Source organism: Amphibalanus amphitrite, unplaced genomic scaffold (assembly GCF_019059575.1).
Source record: "Amphibalanus amphitrite isolate SeventyFive unplaced genomic scaffold, NRLGWU_Aamphi_draft 000842F_arrow, whole genome shotgun sequence".
NCBI lineage: Eukaryota > Metazoa > Arthropoda > Thecostraca > Balanomorpha > Balanidae > Amphibalanus > Amphibalanus amphitrite.
The window spans coordinates 252,268-274,653 of record NW_024882336.1 but is presented as its reverse complement, the minus strand read 5'-3'; the positions used below and the strand labels follow the sequence as shown (position 1 = coordinate 274,653).

General features: G+C 54.4%; 1 protein-coding gene and 2 non-coding genes across 3 annotated transcripts in view; 1 reads left to right on the top strand and 2 right to left on the bottom strand.

Moving 5' to 3' along the window:
* Window positions 1–1,288: 1,288 nt before the first annotated feature.
* Window positions 1,289–22,386, bottom strand: part of LOC122366969 (E3 ubiquitin-protein ligase HECTD1-like) — a 66,224-nt gene continuing 45,126 nt past the window's right edge. The window contains exons 13-37 of the mRNA XM_043339679.1: window positions 19,545–19,714; window positions 18,834–19,080; window positions 16,913–17,080; window positions 16,486–16,625; window positions 15,870–16,077; window positions 15,419–15,547; window positions 14,838–14,972; window positions 14,439–14,578; window positions 13,779–14,031; window positions 13,358–13,474; window positions 12,792–12,959; window positions 12,303–12,426; window positions 11,601–11,833; window positions 11,068–11,277; window positions 10,250–10,363; window positions 9,267–9,905; window positions 8,686–8,958; window positions 7,681–8,315; window positions 7,243–7,444; window positions 6,655–6,864; window positions 6,130–6,284; window positions 5,578–5,869; window positions 5,028–5,263; window positions 4,611–4,730; window positions 1,289–2,156 (exon numbers count right to left, since the gene is read on the bottom strand). Coding sequence (XP_043195614.1) covers window positions 1,874–2,156; window positions 4,611–4,730; window positions 5,028–5,263; window positions 5,578–5,869; window positions 6,130–6,284; window positions 6,655–6,864; window positions 7,243–7,444; window positions 7,681–8,315; window positions 8,686–8,958; window positions 9,267–9,905; window positions 10,250–10,363; window positions 11,068–11,277; window positions 11,601–11,833; window positions 12,303–12,426; window positions 12,792–12,959; window positions 13,358–13,474; window positions 13,779–14,031; window positions 14,439–14,578; window positions 14,838–14,972; window positions 15,419–15,547; window positions 15,870–16,077; window positions 16,486–16,625; window positions 16,913–17,080; window positions 18,834–19,080; window positions 19,545–19,714 — 5,601 coding nt within the window. The 3' untranslated portion in view covers window positions 1,289–1,873. The remainder of the gene's footprint in view (window positions 2,157–4,610; window positions 4,731–5,027; window positions 5,264–5,577; window positions 5,870–6,129; window positions 6,285–6,654; window positions 6,865–7,242; window positions 7,445–7,680; window positions 8,316–8,685; window positions 8,959–9,266; window positions 9,906–10,249; window positions 10,364–11,067; window positions 11,278–11,600; window positions 11,834–12,302; window positions 12,427–12,791; window positions 12,960–13,357; window positions 13,475–13,778; window positions 14,032–14,438; window positions 14,579–14,837; window positions 14,973–15,418; window positions 15,548–15,869; window positions 16,078–16,485; window positions 16,626–16,912; window positions 17,081–18,833; window positions 19,081–19,544; window positions 19,715–22,386) is intronic.
* Window positions 3,452–3,525, bottom strand: Trnai-aau. The gene has a single exon. It is a non-coding gene; the product is annotated as a tRNA-Ile (tRNA).
* LOC122366981 lies at window positions 18,103–18,254 on the top strand. The gene has a single exon (XR_006253979.1). It is a non-coding gene; the product is annotated as a U12 minor spliceosomal RNA (small nuclear RNA).

The following is a 22,386-nucleotide window of genomic DNA, read 5'->3' as shown; positions in this document are numbered from 1 at the left end:
GCTGGCGCGGCCCGCTGTTCCAGTAGTACAGCAAGGCCGCGGGAACATGCTAGTGGTGGTTGGAGTTATGATTCAGCGCCAAAGAGCTAATGCAGCAGGAGTTAAATGGAGTTACTTATTCACAACTACCCTGTAACGGCATGGCGGTGCCCCACGATCTGCCGAAATGGGTTCTGCTGACCTCGTTTGACCTAGAACTCGCTGGGAAGATGCTGCTCATGGAGGCTCTGCTGCAACTATTAATCGGCTAGCAGCGTCCTGTGTTATTCCAATTAATTTCGCTCGTGGCAGATTATGAGCGATTAATCGCAGTGATGAGCACAGCGAACTGCGATGCTCGATAATTGAACCCATCGAGTGGTCAATAAGAGCCCAAATGACCGAAATTGCGACACGCTTGGCTAGCCCCGTGCCCCAGCCATATGACCCACCCTCTCTGACCTTATGATCGGAACGGGCCTAACAGCGGGGTCGCATTGTTCAAACAAGCAATTTCGATATCCCCTACTCCACCTACAAAGAACAATATCAGATTTCCATAACGCTTTCCTATTCATCGCATTTATTACGAAAAAAAATACCGTGTCAGTATCTGACATCTGAGCCATTAGCAGAATTGTGAAATAGCAAAACCACACGAGCGATGGATCAAAGCTAGACCGATGTATACCATGAATCTGTAAATATGCCGACTGGCTGTCTGGAGACGCCACCGGCCCACGCGGGTCACCACCGCGGCCGGGGCGTGGGAAGCGCGGTCGGCGGCCGGGCCCCTCAGCCCGCCGCACTCAGGTGCAACCCGAGCCGACCGCCTGACCCGACCGTGACCCTGCCGGCCGCACGTGCCGGGGTCGCGGGACCGACCCCTCCGGGTGGCCCGGACCCTAAAGCTGAGGGTTTTACTGCGGGTGGGTGGTGGATCCAGTCACGAGCGGCAGAAGACGTTCACACGGTCTCGGCTTGAGGCCGTGGTATTTTGAGCTACATGACACCACGTTAGAAGTTGCGGGGAGTCGTGGATGTACGATCGATGTTTCCGAGAGAACAGAGACGTCACAACGCGAAAAGAAACGTTGCGTCAGCGCTGCGCCGGGTTTTAGTACCGCCTGCGGTTTAGTACCGCCCTAACTGCGCCGCCGTGCCGAGACGGCCGTAGTCGGTGCGGCTGATCATATCAGCTCGGCGTCGGCCGCGGCTGCCGCCCGGGGCAAGGTCCTGACATTGACCGAGCCACTCCTCTCAGTCTCTCTCCGCCATCCGTCCGCCGCCGAATCAACAAACATTTCTCTCTCAGTGCTCCGTATATTTTGTGTAAACCGATCTATAACGTATGACGAGAACGCTGCGCTAACTGATACGCCCACAGCAGCCGTGACCAAGCACAAAACGGGAACCGACTAAAAACTGAAAGCCGCCGGCCGGGCGGCGGGCCTGCGCGACACACCGGCCGCCCGGCCGCCGGGCAGGAGCTCAGAGCACGGCGTTGTACTCTGAGAGGGAGGCAGCGCGCGGCACGGTACAATATACACAGTCCACCGGGCAGTACCGTACAACTCCGCCCGGCCGCCAATGCTCGCCACTCACTCTCACGCACTCACACTCACTCACTCTCGCGTCACTCTCGCTCAGAGTTCGACACGATCGGCCACCGCGAGCCGCCCGCCCGTCCGCAGGGGCACGCGACCGTCACACCCTATATTGCCAATAAACGATTAACAGCGGACACAAAGCATCACAGTACTTGACATATCGATCAGACGGGGCGGCGTGGCCACGCGCCGGCGCCGCCCACTCCGCCGGCGCTCGGCCGTCGCCGTCGAAAGACGCGTCGTCGCAGGGGGCCCGTCGCCGCCGGCACCGGCGCCGCGTCCGACTAGTTCAGGTGGAACCCCTTCTCCTGGGTGGCGGCCAGCAGCCGGTCGCGCATGATCTCCTCGCTGCTGTAGTCGGGCAGCTTCAGGTAGTGCACGCAGGTGTTGACGCTGGGGAAGCTGCCGTCTCCGGCGTCCACCTTTTTGACGACGGTGAGCCGCGGGTACAGGTTGGCCAGGCCGCCGGGAGGCAGCGACGAGCAGCCGGTGGCGAACTGTAGGAACCGCTTCCGCTCCGGGCCGGTCATCTTCTCCAGGATGCTGACGAACCGCAGGAAGCCCGGACTGGGGAACAAGAGAGGTCGGAGGTCAGGTGATGATGTTACAAGACAGCGGCTATTGGCGGGCAGCGTTACCGGGCGAGCGCATAACACCAGTGATGGTGTCTATATAGAAAGGAGGCGAGTTGTAAAGCTCGACGCAGGTGATTATCGTTCCGTGTAAAACCATGGTTGAGGGTGATTGAAGGGATGAACCCGGCTATTTCGGCTGGGCTTACAGGGTTACAAAAGAGCAGGGTTACCAACGAGAATTTTTCTAAATCCCAAGATCACCGCGCGAATTTCCCAAAATCGAGCTCCATATCCCAAGGTCGACAGGATCAAAGCCCAATGTGCATCCCAAGGTCTATAGAAACCAAATATAGAGCAAACAAAGTGTATTTGACGTATTTTCAAATCTTTGGTTGACTAAATAAATCAATATCGTTAACATATCTTGCATTCGGCACAGTTACACACGCAGGCATAGGTACAGAGACACAGCCGCAGTCGCTCCCTTGCACGTTCCCTCACAGACGACACTGAGTTCTGACTTCTGACCTTCTGAGCCTGCACCCTCCACTCTCCAGAAAGACGAGCCGAACTCGAGACGGGTCGAGGGCGTCGCCGCCGCCCGCCGGCCGCAATACGATACGAGTTGAAGCATGATCCGTCGCAATGGCGGATCCAAGGGGGGGGGGGGGCAAAATGGGCATTTGCCCCCCCCAAACGGCATAATTTTAACATTACGCCTATGGACGATGCATGGAAAGAATCGATAAATTTTATGGTTTGCCCCCCCCCCCCCAAAAAAAAAACTCTGAGCTGGATCCGCCTCCGATCCGTCGGGCGTCGCAATTCGCAAACAGGCGGCCAGGTCGGGTGTTAATCGACGCGGAAGCCACTGGGTATTTCGCTAACTGCCTCACTTGAGAGCTGAGACGGGAGAAACCAAGTGAAGACGCGTCAAATAAGGATAACTTATTCGTGCTTCGTTGGTTGCTTGGTAAGGTACAGTGAAACCAAACGAAAGAACGCTCGGTTGTGTTCGGCCAAAAAGGACGGTTTACAAAAAAAAAAAAACAATTAAGTTGTGTTAGATGTGTTCCTGATTCTTTTGTTTGGTCTTTATTCATACTTTTCCTTGTTCCAATGATTAAAAAAATGTGCTAAAATTAGCGGGAGTCGTAAGCTCGGGACAAATCCCAAGGTTTGCTGTTGAATCCCAAGGTCCCAAGGTCGGGTTCAATATCCCAAGATCTTGGGACAAATCCCAAGCTTTGGTAACCCTGCAAAAGAGGTCGTTGGACAAGAAACAACTGGCCAGTATGGGGGTCGAACCCATGACATTCGCGTTATTAGCACGACGCTCTAACCAACTGAGCTAACCGGCCGGCGGACTCAAACATCTCACCACAGAGCCAAATACCAGCAGATCTCTCAACTCAGCACCCGAACAAACAGCAATCGAAACGATTGCATTGCGCTCACCCTGGGGCGTCTACCATCACTCGCGAAACAATAACCCATCAGAGCGGCCCCAGCGGCCGCCCTAACCCCTCCACACCCATGACTTTCCTCCCTGCGCTCCGAGCAGGTTACACTGCTCTGATAGAGGGCCCTGCACCGTCACGAGGGCACAATGTCCGCCCTGGACCTCACAGTACCTCCTTTGTAGCACGATCCAGCGATAGCATATCAATACCGGTACGGCACTCGCGCAACTGAGGCATTCTTTGAAACATAATGGCACACACAGAGATACGATCACTTATGAAATCGGCCATTTCGACCCGCCCGCTGCCGAGCAGTCAAACGAAACGTTCCGATTTCAGTACCTGTCAGCACGCGTCTCGGCGCACCGAATGAGCTCAGTGGTACCGACAGAGCTCCCATTCCCCGCAGTTTCTAACTCTGAGAGTCGGCAGTCAGCCTCTGAACGGCACCAGACCACCGGTTTACAGCACGGCCACCCACCACCGGCGCCGCTCGCTGCGATGCAATCGGTCCGCTCGTAATCGCGGCCGGGCCGAGCAGCCGGCCGCAGAGGCCGCCGGGGCACCGGGGCGCCCGGCGCACCTACCCACCCGGCCCTCGCCCGGCCTCACAGGAGATCGGCCCGCGCCGGCCTGCACGGGGGAGTGTCATAACTCGGGCTGTGGGGGCAGTGACCACCGATTGCCGAACGATGGCCCGGCCTGACGCGACCGAAGCAATACCCAATGGTCGCAATACTGGGAGAGACGCCAACGCCCGGGCCGCTCCGATCATCTCCCTTTCTCCGTGACATAGAACGTAACGTATGTTGTGCCTCCACAAACCTACCAGACTGTGTTGCAGGGGATATTCGGTAATCCTCCCCCTCCCCGTCGCGGCCCGTTCGCTCACCTGTCTTTGCTATAGCCCAGTTTTGGCTCTGTGTAGCTGAGCAGGTCCTCTATAACTCCCCCTCCATCCCCGTCGCGGCCCGGTCGCTCACCTGTCTTTGCTGTAGCCCAGTTTGGGCTCCGTATAGCTGAGCAGGTCCTCGCGGCTCCAGGCGGGCGTCTGGTCACCACACAGCATCAGCTTCACCTCGTCCGGACTGAACGGACGTAGTCTGCGCGGGGAAAGACGTCGGCGTTAGACCAACTTCCATCAAGTTCATGTAAATGAAATTTCAACTTATCATCTGTGATAATGAATATGTGAATTGGAAGACTGACAAATAAACAAACAAATGAAATGAAACAAATCCTAGTTGAACTAAGACGACGTTTAATTACCATAGTTTAAATACCAAGAAACGGCAATCCCGCTACCCTCGCCCCACCCTAACCGCATCCCACAGCCTTCAAACGATTCCCACGACCCTTCACCCCTACCAACCCCTCCCTCCTCGCTCCCCCAAACGCACCTTGCCATGGCGAAGACGCGATCGAAGCCGGCCTTGAACGCGTCCAGCTGTCTAGCGACGCCGCGCCTCAAGTAGAAGTCGACCATGAGTTCCACATACTCGTCCACGTTTTCTTCTGTGACGTCTTGGTGGTCGCCGCCGGGCCGGAGCTCACAGCTCGTGTAGCCGAGAGAGCGAGCCGGCGACGGGAACGTCATGGTTAGAGAGAGGTCCTCGAGGCGGGCTGAGCCGTCCACCTGGTGATAAGAGGGTGGTTAGATAGGGTCAGTGGGGCGAGCCAGGGATCGCACGTTTGTTACAGTCACAAGTTACCGGACGGCGACCGCTTTCCCGTCCCTCTTTGACCTCTCCCCGCGCCGAGTTCGCTGCGACCACGTGTCAAACATCGCTCAATGCTTTCAGTGACTTCAAACGTTTTGGGCCAGTCACGGCTAGGACAGAAAAGGCCTCCCCAGTGGAGCGATACTTTCAACAGAGACTTTACACCATCAGGCACCCAGCAGATATCCCCGTCCCCATGGCTCCCTACCCTCTGACACAGTGCACTCACGGTGAGGTTGGCCAGCTGCCGTCGGCGCGCCTCGTCGCTCAGCTGGCCGTCCTGCAGGATGTGCTGCCGACGGGTGGCCAGCTGACGCAGCTGCTGCAGCACGCGCGCGCGCGCCGGGTCGATGGCCACCAGATCGTCCAGACTGAGCACGTCCTGGTACCAGACGCCGCCGGCGCCGGACGCCTTGGGCGGGTCGAGCTCGAGTTCCTTCTCACTCTCCATCGAGACGAATGAGGAGGTCATCAGGTCGTCCTCGGAGGCCGGGGAGGTGGAGCGGCCGCCGCCGTCCATCCTGGGCCGGGATACGAGAGGTCAGCGAAACGCAGGGGATATTTCACATGGCAGAGAACATATTCCGAGTTCACGCCAACGGTGTCAAGAGTTGTGGCTCAATGTCTAACTCAATAATGGAGGACAACACGATCGATGATCATGCTGTAACTAGAGTCAAAGTCATGTGTCATATTGAGTAAACAGCAGGCCTGCCACTTGCGTGCACGTAGCATGACGCAACAAAGCATAACCAGCATCACGTTCCACTGTTGGCCGCACCTGCTGCTGTGCTGCGCCAGATTCACCGACGACATCAGCTTGAGGAAGGGCCTGGAGAGCGGCAGGTCCACCAGCCGCGAGTCCTGCAGCACCTTGGCCAGCAGGATGCCCAGGAAGTGGAACATGTTCACCGCACGGTCGCAGTGTTCAGAGTCCTGCGGATAAACGAGCGAGACCATCAGTTGATGGAACGACAATGAAAAAGACGAAGTCACACTGCTTCAAATACGGACCAACTAGCATGGTTGCTGTGAACACTATCCTATTGCAAAGATACGCATCGTTAAAGACATGTGAGCTATATGAACACAATACCAAGGCGGCGCCCCCTTGAAATGCCGAATTTATATACGCCTCTGCTTTTGTATAAAGCTAAGCCCTCTGGAGGCCTTATTCCATCTCCTTGCCCTGCCCTCTTCAGCCCCATCTTCACCCTGTCCTACGTGCCCCTGGCCATGTCCCCTCTTGTGTCCCTATCTACTCCCTCGCCGATCCCCAGCCTCCTATCCCCATCCCTCCACTGACCTGTGGAAGCGGCGCCGGGAACAGGCCGCCGGGCCTCATCACGTAGTTGTCGGCCGGTCGGTCGTCCGCGGCCGCCGCGTCCGGTGACAGCACCGGCTGGTCGTCACAGATCCACATACACAGTTCGCGCTTCTGCAGCTCGGCCGCCACCAGAGCGTAAAACTCGAGCGTCGGACCCAGGCCGGTGCCCTCCTCGTTCTCAAACTCCATCTGAGGGCGGACGGGAGGAGGGGCGTGTAAAGAAACGAATACACTAGACGACATAAATACACAGCACATCACTGGACAAGCAAGATACAGCCAGTTTGATGGTGGTATCGTGACAGAGTCAATTTAGAGCAGCGGACTATTCTAAGTAACAACTTTTACTGTGCTATAGTCATGTTGGTGGGAAGTCTCCGGATAAATAGTTTTATTTATAAAACAGTCAGCCACACCATAGATTGCAGCGTAATAACAAAACATAAATAACATACGATACAGATAAAGTATGCATGACTCTTCCTCCTTATCATAACGAAAGGAACAATGCCTCGTAAAAATGACAGACATGACGCTTCCCTACCCTTCAAACCGTTGTCCACTCACCTCCAGAATGCCCTCTCGCTCGGCGTGGAAGTCCATCACCTGTACGGCCCAGTCGAGCAGGTCGGGGCCGCGCGGTACCCGTACCCGCTCGTGGCGCAGCCGGCCCACGCGGAACTCGTGTCCGTCGTCCCGGCGCAGCGCGGCCGGGCCGCGGGTGCGCTCCATCGCCAGCTCGCGCTGCGTCTGCAGCCAGACTATCGACCTGGGGGGAGGGGGCGATCGGTCACAACGAGGTCTACTGTGAATGAAAGGTACTGAACCGGGACTGAATGCGGCAGTGGACTTGTTTTATAGACGCAGGCTGCCTCTATTAGATGTTTAGTTACCGGCGAGCATCATGAATATTTGTCCTCCAGGAAATTGTGACTTCAGGGAGGTGAATCCAGGGGAGCAGTGATTTAATCAAGATCCCTGTGCTAGCTTTATTCAGCTCCTCACCGTGACGTTCCGAAGGCGGTGCAGTTGAAGAACATCTGGCGCGTCTCGAAGGGGAACAGCATGGGGCACTGGCTCTGCAGCATATGCGACCAGTCAGGCAGCGCCTGGCAGGCCAGCACCAGCGGGTCCTGGATCTGCTGGCAGAGCTTGTTGGTCAGCTTGCGGCTGATGAAGGTGTCCCAGGGGATGTCTAGGCGCGGCTCGTCGTCGCCGTCCTGCGGCGGCGCCTGACGCGGCCGGCTCTCGCCCACCAGGTGGTAGAGGCGCCGCAGGAGGTGGACCACATCGTCCACGGTGCAGGGCGCGCCGTCACTGAGCCGCTGCTGCATGGAGCTGCGCCGCTCGGCGGCCGGACTGGCGCGACGCTCCTCGTCACTCTCCTCGCGGTACACGATGGTGTAGACCAGCTCCCAGAGCCGGCGCAGCTTCTCCTGCCGGCTGCCCAGCTGAGACTTCTGCACCAGCCGTTGCACGGCGCTGAACACCGTGCCGTCGCCGGCCTCCAGTGGCACCTCGACGTCCGGCACGCCGGGCACGCCCGGGCCGCGCAGCGCCAGCCGCAGACGGGGCTCCGGCGAGCGGCGCTCGGCGGCGTCGGCCGACCGGCGCCGGCTCTGACTGCCCGGCGGCGGCACCTGGCCGGACACACAGACACAGTGAGAAACGCTGCATACAGAGCGGATGGTAGCACAGGTGACGCACAAGGACCGAGCGGGATGATTTTATACTGAACTGGACCTCGAAATTAGTGACCACAAAGTAGTACACGCTGGCAGCAAAATTCAACCGCAACAGAGGGCATCAAATCAAGTACAGTATCTTTCACCTTCCACTAATTTAAAACGGAGGACACTCATTTACTCGCTTGAGCACTAAGCAAACAAGACAAGCAACAAACATGACCAGGATTCCCACCAAGTCTGTCAAGTGATTGTATCGCAAACTACTTAAACTCAGCGATGACTCCAGTCTGTCCATATTCTATCCTTTCACACATTTACTAACCTGAATGTCCTGCGTCTGCGCCACGTTGGTGCGGCCCGGGCGCGGATCGAACGCCGGTATGAGCGCCGGACAGTGGCGCTTCAGCACGGTGTCGTCGTCCCAGGCGTGTCGCCGGCCGGGCCGCGGGTCGAGCGGCTCCTCCTCGCCGCCGGCCGGGCCGCCCGCGTCGTATTCGTCGTCCTCGTCGTTTTCGTCGGCGAGCTCGTCGTCGTCGGTGAGCTCGGCGAGGAGGGTGGTGTGCCGACACGACTCGAGGAAGTCCTCCAGCGATACCTGGTGGGGCGGCGGGAAAGGTTTTAAAGAGTAGCGGAGACGACAAACTAGTGATACAAGACGCAATGAAGATGTCTGCAGTAAACTGGAGACAGGAGGCAGATAGGAAAAGCATGCGTAGCAAAGAGCTCTATCTTTACCCGATAGAATGCAATTTATGTATCAGAGGAGCAGCCACATTCCATACATTTTAACAAAAACAGTCCTTTCTCCGCAAATATGTGCTTTGGCACACGAGACAATTTGAGAAAACCAAACTGTGTACATTTACCCGGCATCATCAAACCATGGCCGCCCACCAGCCTCACCTGTTCACTATCAGACGAGTTAGAGGTCAGCGACATGGTCAGCCCCTGTGTCAGCGCGCTGGTCGTCGTACTGTTGGTCACCATCGTATTCCCCGACGACAGGCTCGGGAACGACTGTGCCGTCGACATAAAGCTGCCCGGCAGCGGGGTGCTGAGTGCCAGCCGCGCCAGGCTGCTCATACTGGTCGTGTTGGGCGCGCGCAGGAACGGACTGCAGTTGTTCCCGGCGGCGGCGGCCGCGGCGGCCACGGCTACCGGTGCCGGGTAGGAGCCGCCGCCGCCGCTGCCGCCTCGCGACGCGCCGCCGCTGCCTCCGCCGGCGGTCGTTCCGGACGCGCGACGGCGCACCATGGCAGAGAACATCTCCAACAGACCGGCCGACTCGTCGTTCAGGTTCGGGGTGCTAACGGACATGGAGGAGCGCTGGTTGTTGGGCTCGGAGACGGCTGACGCGGCGGTGACGGCGCCGGCCGCCGCCGCCGCCGCCGCTGAGGAGGCGGGGGGAGGCGGCGGGCGGGAGACGGGCGCCGCGCGGCTGGTCGGGAACAGCGGCGCGGGGTTGGACACGGCAGGTGGCGTCTCGGAGGCGCTGTCCTCGCCGCCCGACAGCCAGTCGGAGCTCTCCAGGATGGCGTCCATCTGGGGGAGGCGGCGCGCCGAGACGGCCGTCAGTCGGCAGGTCAAACTAGACCCAGAAGCTTAACTAAACCGATTTGTGGATTCGAATTGGTCGGCACTCGGCAGTCAACATAATAAAACAAATCCTCGACCTAGAGCGCTAGACCGCAACATTTGGGCGAGCACTTCCATAGAGAATCAGCAAAGGTCTGGGACTGTGGGATATACGTCAAGCAAGCGTAATCAGAGATAAAACATAGTAGACCACATGGAGACTCTATAAGAATCCCTCTTTCACAGAGTCCCATAGTATCCCAATTCCCAACCAATGTCCTCAGTATCATGCACCGTTGTTGGACACCCACCTTGTTTCCGAACACCACCCGTGAGAGGACCGAGTCGGTCGTCTGGTCCAGCGAGGACATGGCCTCCGCGTTGGCCAGCGTCATCACGTTCTCGGCCACCGCCTCGGCCGCCTGCTGTGGGAGCAGTGCGGGTGCTACGGTCAGCATCAGAGTGGGGAAATGCGGACTGGGGAGCGCCTGGAAGCATGTGACTTCATTGTTACATCGCACAGCTGAAGTAGATACAATTTAGAGCCACATTCAGTTTGATATAGTCAGGCACGCAGCGCAGCCTGTAGTTGTCAGTTGTGCATAGATAAGCGAATTAGCCAAGTCCATGGGGATTGTCCACAGGGATTGCATTGTACGCAGCATCCTTATACCCCCGGACCGTAGTGGCCATCGCGGGTACTGGCAGGAGCCATGAATCGATATCGCTTGACTGAAAGGAGACGACCGAGGCAGAGGCCGAATCCCATCCAAGTCAAGCTAATCTCCTCCACCCCCTTCATCCTCAGAAACCTGGCTCGCGATTCCCAGCCTCCAGATCTCGGTAGATCTCTGTTAGCCACCAGTACTCTGTAGAATGAATGCTCCCCTCAGCCCCTTTCATCCCTCATGTCATGACACAGCTAACAGCTTTCTGTCCCAGCCCAATATCACATCAGCCCGGCCTTCCCAGTCTCTCACTCCGACTCAAATCCTCCCAAACCCAACCTCTGTCCTCTTGGGTCTCGTCCCTCCCCAGTCGCTCTCCCTCGTCCTGCCCTGCACCCTCCCCCGTTCCACCAACCTTGGCGGCGAGGTCTGCCCCGCACCCTCAGTCCCGTCCCACCAACCTTGGCGGCGAGGTTGTCGGCCGACGCCGCCTGCTCCGTCGACGCCACCGAGTGCATGTCGTCGGTCGTCGCCTCCGGCAGAGAGGGTGTCGACGACGACTTGCGACTGGTGAGCACCGACTGGCGCGGCTTGGACTTGGCCGCGCCACCGGCGGCGGCGGCGGCGGCGGCGGGCGACGGGCCGGCGGCCGATGACGGGGGCGCGCCGACCTGACAGGCACGAGGGCGGGTCAGCGAGGTCGGAACACATGGCTGAGATGAGAAAGTGAGGTTGAAAGAGTGGTACAGCCAATGCACAAGATAAACAGACGAAGCGTTAAGCAGGTTGAACGACATTGAACATGGCACAAATTACCAACTATCCTTTGGATCGTTGAAGAGATGATACAAATAAATGAATCATCCCAATAAATCGATTCTGCAGAGCAACGATGTCAAACTCGAGAATGTGCCTAACTGACTGACCAATACAAGCCACCCACTCTCCCAATAAGAATGCTCTTACCCCACCAGCAGGTCCCAGCCGCTCGTACCTTGGCAGTGGAGGCGGTGGCGGAAGCGGCGGCGCCGGTGGCCGCTGTGGCCGCGGTGGCCGGGGCCGGAGCCACGGTGACAGTCGGGGAGCGGGTGGTGGCCACCGCGCCGGCCCCGGAGCCCGTGCTAGCCTCCGGGTCATAGCCAGGCGCCAGGCAGAGGTCAAACTTGCCCTCGGCGCCCATGCGGTAGGAGTTGCTGCCGCCGCTGTCCCAGGTGACGTCGATCCAGCCTGCGGACGGACGGAGCGGAGAGGTTTGAACGGCACGGTGGACATGTCTTGTGCGCATTCGGCACACAACGCGGTAGTCGTCAACCGCTCCATATTCAACAGTATCCAACTTTATGTGGTTCGACAGCATGTGGCCTCTGTACACGGCATCCTTATACTCCCGGACCAAAATGAGGCCATTCGGAGGTACTGGCAGGAGCCGGGAGTCAATATCGCTTGACTGAAAGGAGACGGCCGAGGCAGAGGCCGAATCCCATCCAAGTCAAGCATCCCCCCCCCCCAATTCCTGTCTAGCTCATGTCGACTCATATACCAGTGTCCAAACTTCACTCAGTCCACCCATTTTCGTTTCTTTCCAACGCAACTCTCCCTGCCTGCCCAGTCTGTAATCACATCCAACCTCTGCATAGACAGCATACGCCAACAAAGTTACTTGAACTGACGTACGTAACCCCCCGTCCCTCCGTACCGTTGTGCAGCTCGGACATGGTGGTGCCGACGCCCTGAGGCACACCGTCCTGATCCCGCCACTTCCAGTCGACTCCGCGCACCACGCGGGCGCCCGGCACCATGTACTTGAGCTGGTTCTTTATCTGTGGCGGAGGAGTCAGGCCGCAGTCAGATGATGGTTTGAAAACGAAACGAAATATGGTAAAAAAAAAATACTTGGAAAAATTTGACACACAATTAACTCAATAAGCAACGTCAAAAAAGTTTTCAAAAAATATTTCAGCGATTCATAGTATATTTTTCAATTGCTACAAATACTTGTTATAATTCATCCGCAATACCACATAGCGCCCATTACGACACCAGCAGTCTCCTCGGAGCTACCCAGAGTTCACCTTCCCCCTATCTCCACACCGCCGCCTCACCTGCCGCCTCTGGCGGCGCAACGACGCCTCCGCCTCCCGGGCCGCCTTCCCTCCCCCTCCCCTCCCATACACCCTCCCCTCACCTGTCGCCTCTGGCGGCGCAGCGACGCCTCCGCCTCCCGGGCCGCCTTGCCCAGGTCGCTACACACGCCCGTCACGGTGCCGTAGACCTCCAGACCCGACAGCGACAGGTAGTGAGTCTGACCGGAGGCGTTACGACCAGTCTGCTGGATTCGGATGTGCCGCCAGCCCTGTGAGCGGAGAACGGGAGGTCAGAGACGGGTGGGTCAGACGGGTCGAGCTACAGCAGTGAAGGAGGTGGTGAGCTGTCGCTTGTGATACAGGTGCTGGATGTTTCCATGATCTTCCAAAGATGTGCGTTGTCGATGAAAGGCTCAGGCGCAGGAGTAACAAATTATTTAATAAAATTATGAGACTGCTTACACATTTGAGATAAGAAGAGAGAAATATATTCATATGCAATCATCAATTTAAAACGGCAAATAAGGAAACACAAGCTCGCTGATAGGATGGGTGAGTCATTGGAGGAGTTTAATCGCCCGCCTACATGTCCGGAACCGATGTTCCATAGAACAGTCCACATTCGGCCAATGTTTCCCTCAGCCGTTCCCATCAGCTAAGTTCTGACCTGGGTCTCCTCAGTGGGCGCCAGCAGCGGCCACGATGCGGTGCTGCCCGGTTCGTTCAGAGACGTGTCCTCAATGTGCATGTACAGCGTGGTCCACGACAGGCCGTCCTTGGAGACCTGGCGGCGAACGGAGGGTGGAAACGTCACACAAGCGCCCGGGGGAATAACATAACATGCACCCCGGCCCAAACAGATACCCCATCCATTATATCGATAAAATACTCACATTTACGAACATTGTCCGGCTTAGTTTAGGGCAAAATATAACACGGACTCGTGACGGCTACTCCAGCTGTTTTTCCTTTATTTTGAATTTAACGTATCACCGAGACCTTAGCTATCACCGAGTCCAATCATATAAACAACATGAACAGACCCTCCTCACGCTGTGTTCCCTCCACAGCCCACATTCGGTGCTCACCTGGAAGACCCAGTTTCGTAGTGCGCTGCGACCGTAGCCCCGGGCGTGTCTGAGCGTATAACAGGTGGGTATGACCCACATGCCCAGGTCGACGGCCAGCCAGGCGCGCTTGTCGTCGTTGGTGTGACAGTTGAGAGGCGTCGGGTCGCGCGAGAGCACGTCCTCGAGCCGTCCGTAGGGCAGGTTGCGTCCCTCAGAGGAGGTGACCACCACCAGACCGTACTGACACGGGTTCACCCACTCGTAGGCCGTCCTGTCGGCGCGAGAGAGGGAGGGGAGAGAGCTAGAGTGGCGCAGGCAGGCAAACTAACACACGTTTTGAAAAAAAACATCACTAGCAAACGAACGTATGTAGATACTGGTCGATAAAACTAAACTGAGATAAAAGCATGAGTTTGTACTTTGTGGCGTATTTGCTTTTCCAACGCAACAGTGAACACCCAACTAATCGGTCATCAAGCAAACCATGACAATCAAAGAAAACGCTCAGACGTGTGGTCAACAACCATTTAAGCGGAATGTTACCATAACCTTCCCCACTCCACTTAACACACTCCTACCTTTGCATTCCCCACCTAAGTCTTTAACTCCCCCAACACACCAAAAGCCCAACATCTTATCCCTTCATTCCTCTCCCCGATTCGAGCCGACAACACTTACTTGGCATTTGTTCCAATCCAGTAGATGATGCCGTTCTCGTCAAAGTCGGACTGGTGGGTGAACACGGTGGATGGGTTATCTCGGATCCGCTTCACAAAGGTGAACGTCGAACGGTCGTAGTCGTACCACTGCTTGGCCACCTGTGGATGAGAGATTGCAGAAAAGGTCAGGTATGGGCTCATATAAGACAAATAGACAAAAGTAAATGATCAGAAGGAACATCCAAGCAGACATACTGGAAGTCAAAACAGCACGATTATGATCATGGATAAGTTCCTCAAATGTGGTGAAAGCTTTTCTACAAATCCCATCATCCAATAACACGACACTCAACAGCAAAGCTGTGACTCCACGCGACTAGCAGCTGCAATTTAAGCACCACGCTGATCCACCACTGACCTGTTTGAGTAGGTACCGCTCCAGCTGCCGTCCCGTCACCAGCGGCTCCATTTTCAGAGTGCGGCCCGTGCAGTCGATCAGACTGGAGTCGCTGGCAGCCCGCTCCAGGCGGAACCGCATCCGCAGCTGCAGCACCTGGGTAGACGAGCGTAATAGGGTGTTACTTGGGGTTCGTGGGGCATCAGTCAACACATGTATCATTGGGCTTAGACCAGCACACGTAATAAAACTGCCTCAGGAATATGTCGTCAGAAATATTCCGTCTTTGTTGTAAAGCTATTATATAATGAATTGAGACAATCCCCGCAAAAGCGAGGAGGGAGGCAGGGAGGGGAGAGAGAGAGAGAGAGAGAGAGAGAGAGAGAGAGAGAGAGAGAGAGAGAGAGAGAGAGAGAGAGAGAGAGAGAGAGAGAGAGAGAGAGAGAGAGAGAGAGAGAGAGAGGGCGAGAGAGAGAGAGAGAGAGAGAGAGAGAGAGAGAGAGAGAGAGAGAGAGAGAGAGAGAGAGAGAGAGAGAGAGAGAGAGAGAGAGAGAGAGAGAGAGAGAGAGAGAGAGAGAGCCGGGACACACGGCCGCACTGACCTGGAGACCGCTGACGGTGCCGGTAGAGTCGTAGTTGTAGACCTGCAGCTTCTCGATGGACTCGAGCACGGAGACCAGTTTCCGTACCAGTGAGACGCCCGGGTGCTCCTGGGAGACCGCCGCCGCTTCCTGGCGACAGGGCACGACATGGAGCGTGAGGGTGTGATAGAGACGGCAGGGGAACCACTGATAGTCATAGATGTCAGGTAGCTGGGTGGGTGATTATAGCTGACAGCTTTTCATGTCTTTACCATGAAACAAAGGTCTATGGGCATTGGGCAGTCTGATTTCACCCACAAGTCGATCTTTTCCGCGAAAAAAAATACAATGTTCCGCTTCCGATTGACAAGCATTATTTACCTTCCTTTCCGGCCCTTTCCCATGTCTTTTGACGTTAGTTTACTTCCCCATCCTCACTACCATCCCTCCTCCATCCCTCCACTCCGCGCACCTGGAAACACTGTTTGAAGAGCCGCTGCCGCTGTTTGAGCAGCCGGTTCGCTCGGCGGCTGGTGCGGTCTGGTGAACTGAGGAGTCGCAGCAGCGCCTGCAGCAGACCGGACGAGTGCAGCTCGTAGGCGGATACGGCGCGCTCGTCACCCAGCAGCGACATGAGGTCCGAGAGGGCGGCGCGCAGGATCGGACGCCACTCGTCACACCTGGGGAGACGGGCGAGTTACACAGGTGCACGCTTAGGTCATAAAAGGTCACGGTCAGGTCATATGTGTCATATATGTGAAAACGTCCCCTATGATCACGGGCGATAAGTGAATAACAAGGAGATTACGTGGGCAGCAGATGCTTAAGTAGTGAAACCGCAGTTGATCGGCAAAAACGACATGACGGCAGCGATGTTCGCTCTAAGCACCACCCATAGCGTGGGCGAGAGCCGTAAATACCGGCGGCCATAACCTCTGAATATTTATCACCATCACGTCAGCTGCCAGACGCCCATATCCTATTTATGCCCAAAACGTCAGGCTAATCCATCCCAGCCAATACGGCGGACAAGAGTTTGCACTTTGCCTGCCGCCTCACTCCCTCTGCCCGCTCCCATCCCCTCTCACCGGTCGACAGCCGCCAGCTGTTTGTGGCAGGCCCGCTCGATCTGCGCCACAATTGTGCCCAGTTTGGCGACCACACCACGCGGCTGCGACTGAGCCACCTTGAAGTACTTCTCGTAGATGTCGCGCGCCTGGGAGCGGACCTGCCGAACAAAACCAGTGAGCTAAAAGCGTATGGAATGACACAAATCGAACTTCGAAGCCAATTTTCAGCATCATAGACAGCTCTTCCGGAACAGGTACTTATGAACCAAATTCCATACGCGTTCCGTGAGTTCGCAACGCACCTAAAAGTCGTATTTCATTATTCAAAGTTAACTGCAAAAGGAGACTCTAACACCATTTCTTACGACCATTCGAAACAAAGGAGATCAGCCGCTCGGCTGAATATAAAAGCTGCTCCACACACCGTGTCCTTGTCGTTCTTCACCTTTTGTTTGACGGCCTCCACCTTGGATCTGAATCGTTTGCACTTTTTGCCCGCCCAGCCGGCCGACAGTTCGGGGCCCAGCGATGTCTCGGCAGTGAACGTGTGCTTGGTGCCCCGGTTCGACTCGAACAGGAACCCGGCTAGGTCCTCCCGCAGAGTGGTCGTTTGCTGAGGGGAGCAGACAGAGGTCAGATGGGTCAGGTCAGGTCAGTCAGGCCTGGTCGGAGAGGAAGAGCAGACATGCTTTTGTGAATCAAGAAAGTGCTTCAGAAGCATCACACATGTCGCATACACGCCTCGGGTAAATAAGATTGAGAACGTTCAGCAGAGCCTAGCCCCGAACCAAAGTCGAAATGTGGAATCCTCAATCCACTATCCATTCCACCATTGTGGAATCCATTCCATCCATTGTGGGGCCATGCGAGCTATAGAGGATTCTTCATGGCTCCGAGTGGAAGATAAGGATATCTTTTCCAAGCGGGTTACTGAAAAACCGAGCGACGAAGGAGCGAGGTTTTTCTGTTACACGCGAAGAAAAGATATCCGATCTTCCACGAGTGAGCCATGAGGGATCCTATATCTTTCTATGTTGAGGTTTATTCATAATTATTTAAACATCATATTCAAATGTATTCATCTATGTAAAAATAGATTTAGAGTATTTTGTATTTATTTCATAAGTTTCATACACAAACAACCGTTAAAATGGCTCGGTTATTGACCAATCATCACTTGAACTCTTGATTTTTAGCTTTGAACCCGCGAGACCTTATCTTCGCATCTCAGAGGGATGCAGAGATAACAAATTTTTATCCTTGCATCTCAGAGGAGTGTGAGATAGAAATATCCCTGCACTGTAAACCCAATGGCAAATAAACCTCAACTAGAAAGATAAAGTGCTGCCACCTATACATCTTCAGCGTACGATAGCTTACAGAACAAACGCTAGATGTCGTGTTTCACTACGGTCAAAATTTTCCACGGTTGTCGTCGATTTACCAAGCAGTTATGCGTATTTGCAATGAACGGGGATGAGTCGATAGAGGGCAGCAGCAGTGCCGATAAGATGATCCCTTAGGAAAGCCCATACAATGATTCTGCCCTTGCCTGATGCCATACAATCCACTATTACTCGACACCTAAACATAGTTCCCAAAAGGATATATTGAATTTCGGCCCCCACGCGCGCCGTGCCTTAAACTAATGAGTAAGGAAATTAACGAGCCCTGGTGACGCTTGGCTCCGCTGAGATCACCTTAGCATAAATTTTTCTAGGGGTACAGGTCGTCCCACGGGCCGGCAGCCTACTTTGCTGCTGGCCTAGGCGATTGCGATCTGCCCCACCTAAACAACAAATGTGTTGGAGGGGGAAAAAGGGAACGCGTGCGTGTGTATGTGTGTGTGGGGTGGGGGGGGGGGGCAGAACTTCCATACGTCCGATATTGATATTAGCCTAGAGCAGCTGCCAGACAGCCGCCTACGATCTTTTTCAGCAATACGCTGTTCACAAACACTTTCACCGATCAAAGCTCAGATCCTTAGATTTTGATTCGTCTTTATTTTTCCCAGATTTCATTTCAACTTGCTCCTCGTATCAAAAATGGTACATTAGTGTATAAATGGAACCAATACAGATGCTTTTCACAAAGGGAATGTTCAAAGCAATTTAACTCAATCATTTCCCCGGATTTTCTATTTGGTTACGCACGTTGAAGGCTCCGATACTTAGTAAGACCTTGCTCGAGTCCTCCCAACTATGATACTGGTGTCCTGAAAATGTATATCATCCAGACAGTCAACATAATTGGAAGACGATCAGAAATGATCCTGCAACTACTAGATACTACATACTGCAACATCTGGAGTCGATATAAAAAGTTTCAAGTCTAAGGTCCTGGTCTCTGGCGCCCGATCCACCCACCTGTTGTCCGTCGTTGTTATTGATGACCAGCTCTCCGTCTCTGCGGCAGCTCAGTGACCAATTTCCCACCACCAGACGCGTGGAGCTCGGGTGGCTGAGGATCGGCTGCGGCGCCGCGTGCGGCCGCACTGAGGCGCGCGCGCGCTGCAGCTTCTCGAGGAACTCGCCGCGGTTATCGGAGCCGTCCGAGCCGCCCTCCGGACTGCCAGAGCTGTACATGGTGGCCAGCTTGCCGTCCAGGATGAACCTGAATGGACGGAAAGAGGAGAGGGGAAGAGATCGCAGGTCAGTACAGGAAACCACGGTGTAATCAGAAGATGTTACATTGGACGTGGCATTCATAAAAGCGACGCTTCTAGGAAGCCAGCATATTACGTTTACATGAGCGAACCGGACACAGCTATCTCTGATAGCACTCCGCAGAAGCATGTCGATATGAGCAAACATAACCCTTCTAATGAAAAAAGGGTCGGATTACTTAGATGCCTCGGAATTATGCACAAAGAGATGGCCATAGTAGCTAAGTAAGCCATCCATCAGCCGCGTCCCACCGACACCGATCAACTATCATGAAACTGCCTCAACCAGCTGAAATTAATTCGTCAGAAATGCCAGTCTAAATACGTCCGAACAACTTCAATGCACTGAGATCGGTCTGAATTCGCCCTAGCTTATCTAAAATCAAAATCCCCTGACCCCTTCTGCACCCACCTGAACCAGCCGTTGCTTCCGTTGCTGAGTTCGAGCGCAGCGGCGTCGGACCAGATATAGAGACAGTCCCGGCCCCGGCAGACACACCAGTCGCGCCACTGATACGCCTTTCCGGGCAGGATCTCACGGGCGTCCTCCTCCGACTGCGGCTGGTCGCATGACTCCTCCGGCTGGAGAACAGAGGGGCAGACAGCGGGTCAGACACGGGACGGAGCCGTCACTGGTCAGAGGGCCAGACACTGGTCGCAGGACTCCTCTGGCTAGCGGACAGCCGAGACGGACCAACAGGTTAGACAGGAGAACGGGCGGGAACGGTCAGACATAGGAACGGGAACCACCGCACAGTGGGCGTTTCAGGGGTTCTAGCCTCTCACAGCCTTTCAAACCTTATAGCCTTGGATCTAGGAGACCTACGCCTACGAATTACACACCAAACTGTAGCAAATTCATTTATGAACGTGAATGCATGACGTTTCCCATGTTATAAGCTTTCGCAATATGCAGGAACATGCATGAAATGTTGCATAAACGTGGCAAAACGGAGCACATCCCTTCCCCCTTGCCGTTTGGCCCCTGATTGAGCTAGAGCTTGGCGGAAAAAGCGAGCGTGCTGCCCGTGATGAGAGGAAGCCGATGATACCAAATTTTAAGGTCCTAGGTCATTAGTTGACCTTCCAGGTCAGGTCAATTACCCAAAAGTCGTGAAAATCGGAACCTGTTAAAACATCGTAAAGTGAGGTTGCTTTGGGGCTTTTCGGGGTGCTGATCACGAATTTCATGCTAGTTTTGATCACAGATGATTTCTTCATGCATTTATGCCAGGTCGGGTCAGGTCAGGTCAGGTCAACCAGTATGCGTCCTGCCGGGTATTCATATAGTAGGTGTCAACCGCTACTGACAGCCTCGTAACATGATACGAAGGCACCGAAACTACTTCGTAAATGCTCAAATGGTTGCTAAATTCGAAATCAGCTCCAAAAACTGGCCTAGAAACATGTAAAAGTCGAAAAAGTGAACTTAGGTCACCAAAGGTCAATGACCTGACCTGACCTTCAGGTGACCTTGACACCCAGCATAATGCATGGGACCAACATCATTTCACATGGTTGAGCGTTTGCAACCACAAAAAGACTGCAAACGCGCGGATAATGTGAGCCGACATATACACCGAATCGCGATTCCGGCCAAGCATGGTCTCGAGAAATAGGTCACAGGTCAAAGGTCATTTGGATCAGGGTCATGAAATTTTTAGAGTAGGTGTAAAATTGAATAGCTCGAAGGTACTGCAAGTTTCGTCTTGATCGGCCATTTTTTACGCGAGTTATTCGCGAAAAACCGAGGGTGGTCCGTTCGACCCACTACAAATGCGAGGGTTAAGGTTTTGAGTCGTTGACCTCGAGTCAAAGTTTGGTCAGAGTCCGTCATGTCACGAACTTGGTCAAAGGAGGTCGACTGTCTAATTCACCTTGTTCCGGAGTTATTGACGGAAAACTAATATGGCCCTAATGACATCATAAATGACGTCATGCAAGGTCAGCAATGCAAAGGTGTAGCACCGTACCTTGCAGGGAGCGCATGAAACCATGATTCCATGTGCCTGAGATAGTTTTAGATCATTCCTGGCGCTAAAATAACAGTTTCGATATTTCCTTCATTGACATATGACGGTGAGATCACGTGACCGACCTGACCGCACATGAACTTAAGCAAAAAATCTGAGATATACAAGTTGTGAGACCTCTGGACGATGCTACGTTGTGTAAGCTTCATCTCCCTGTGAACGTCCCCCTGGCACTGAGAACGTTGCGAGTTGCAACTTGCAACATCTGAGGACCGCGCAGAGGTTCACTTATGACGTCATAGGTCAGTGACCTGACCTGACCTGACCTAAAAATGCGGTTGATTTAACAAGATTTGGCTTGAATCAAAGGTCAAGTATGCCAAGTTTCAGCTCTTTATCTCCGGCGTGTTGTGAGCTATCGCGATAAAACCGATAAGGGGGCGGCATCCCCCCTCGGCCTCGGGGGGGGGGGGGCGCGACTTATGCAGAATTTCGCATTAACTCATGTGCAATATTTCTCATTTTCTTAGGAAACAAAATGTGTTTAAGGTTTCGCGAGACCAGACCGGCCGGATCGTCCACTGTGCATCGCCTGAGGCCTTTCCGGTCACGTGACAGCTCATCCTCCGGTCAATTAGAATGTTTCTGACCCACGAGATAACACTGGCTGGTGACACTGTCATCATTTGAAATAATATAAGCTAAAATGCAAGCTGATTTGTTCCCTCCCGTCACCATGGAGCTAATAAAGGCTAGACAGCGTATTGCAAAATGTTGCATAGCAGCAAATGGCGCAAGTTTGCGCACTTTTTTATTGCTTGGCCGGTTCAATAACATCACAATGCACATTGTGACACACGATTTAGAGCGGGACCTGGGGGAACTCAAAAGATCGGCTTTAACATAGAGAGTGATATTAATTTTAAGCATACCAAATAACTCGATGATATGTTTATCTCTCATGCTGCTAAATGATTTTCGCAACCTCATTTTTCGTTGCGCGGAATTGATCGTAACATGTCACAGAACAACTCATAAAAACATTGGCGTGTAAAACTCACGTACATAGGATCCCCATGGCATCTACTTTGGCTTTTCAAACACCCGAAAACTATGACCTGTCTACGGCCTAAGAAATCTTTGTGTTTGAAGCCCCTTTCACCCTATACCAAGTTGTTGCATGACCAGATAACGGTCATTTATATAATGTATGGACATTTTGTAGTCGATTGGTATGCTTTTTATTTTCATAAAAGCAAAATAATTTTTTTGCTCCGTAAG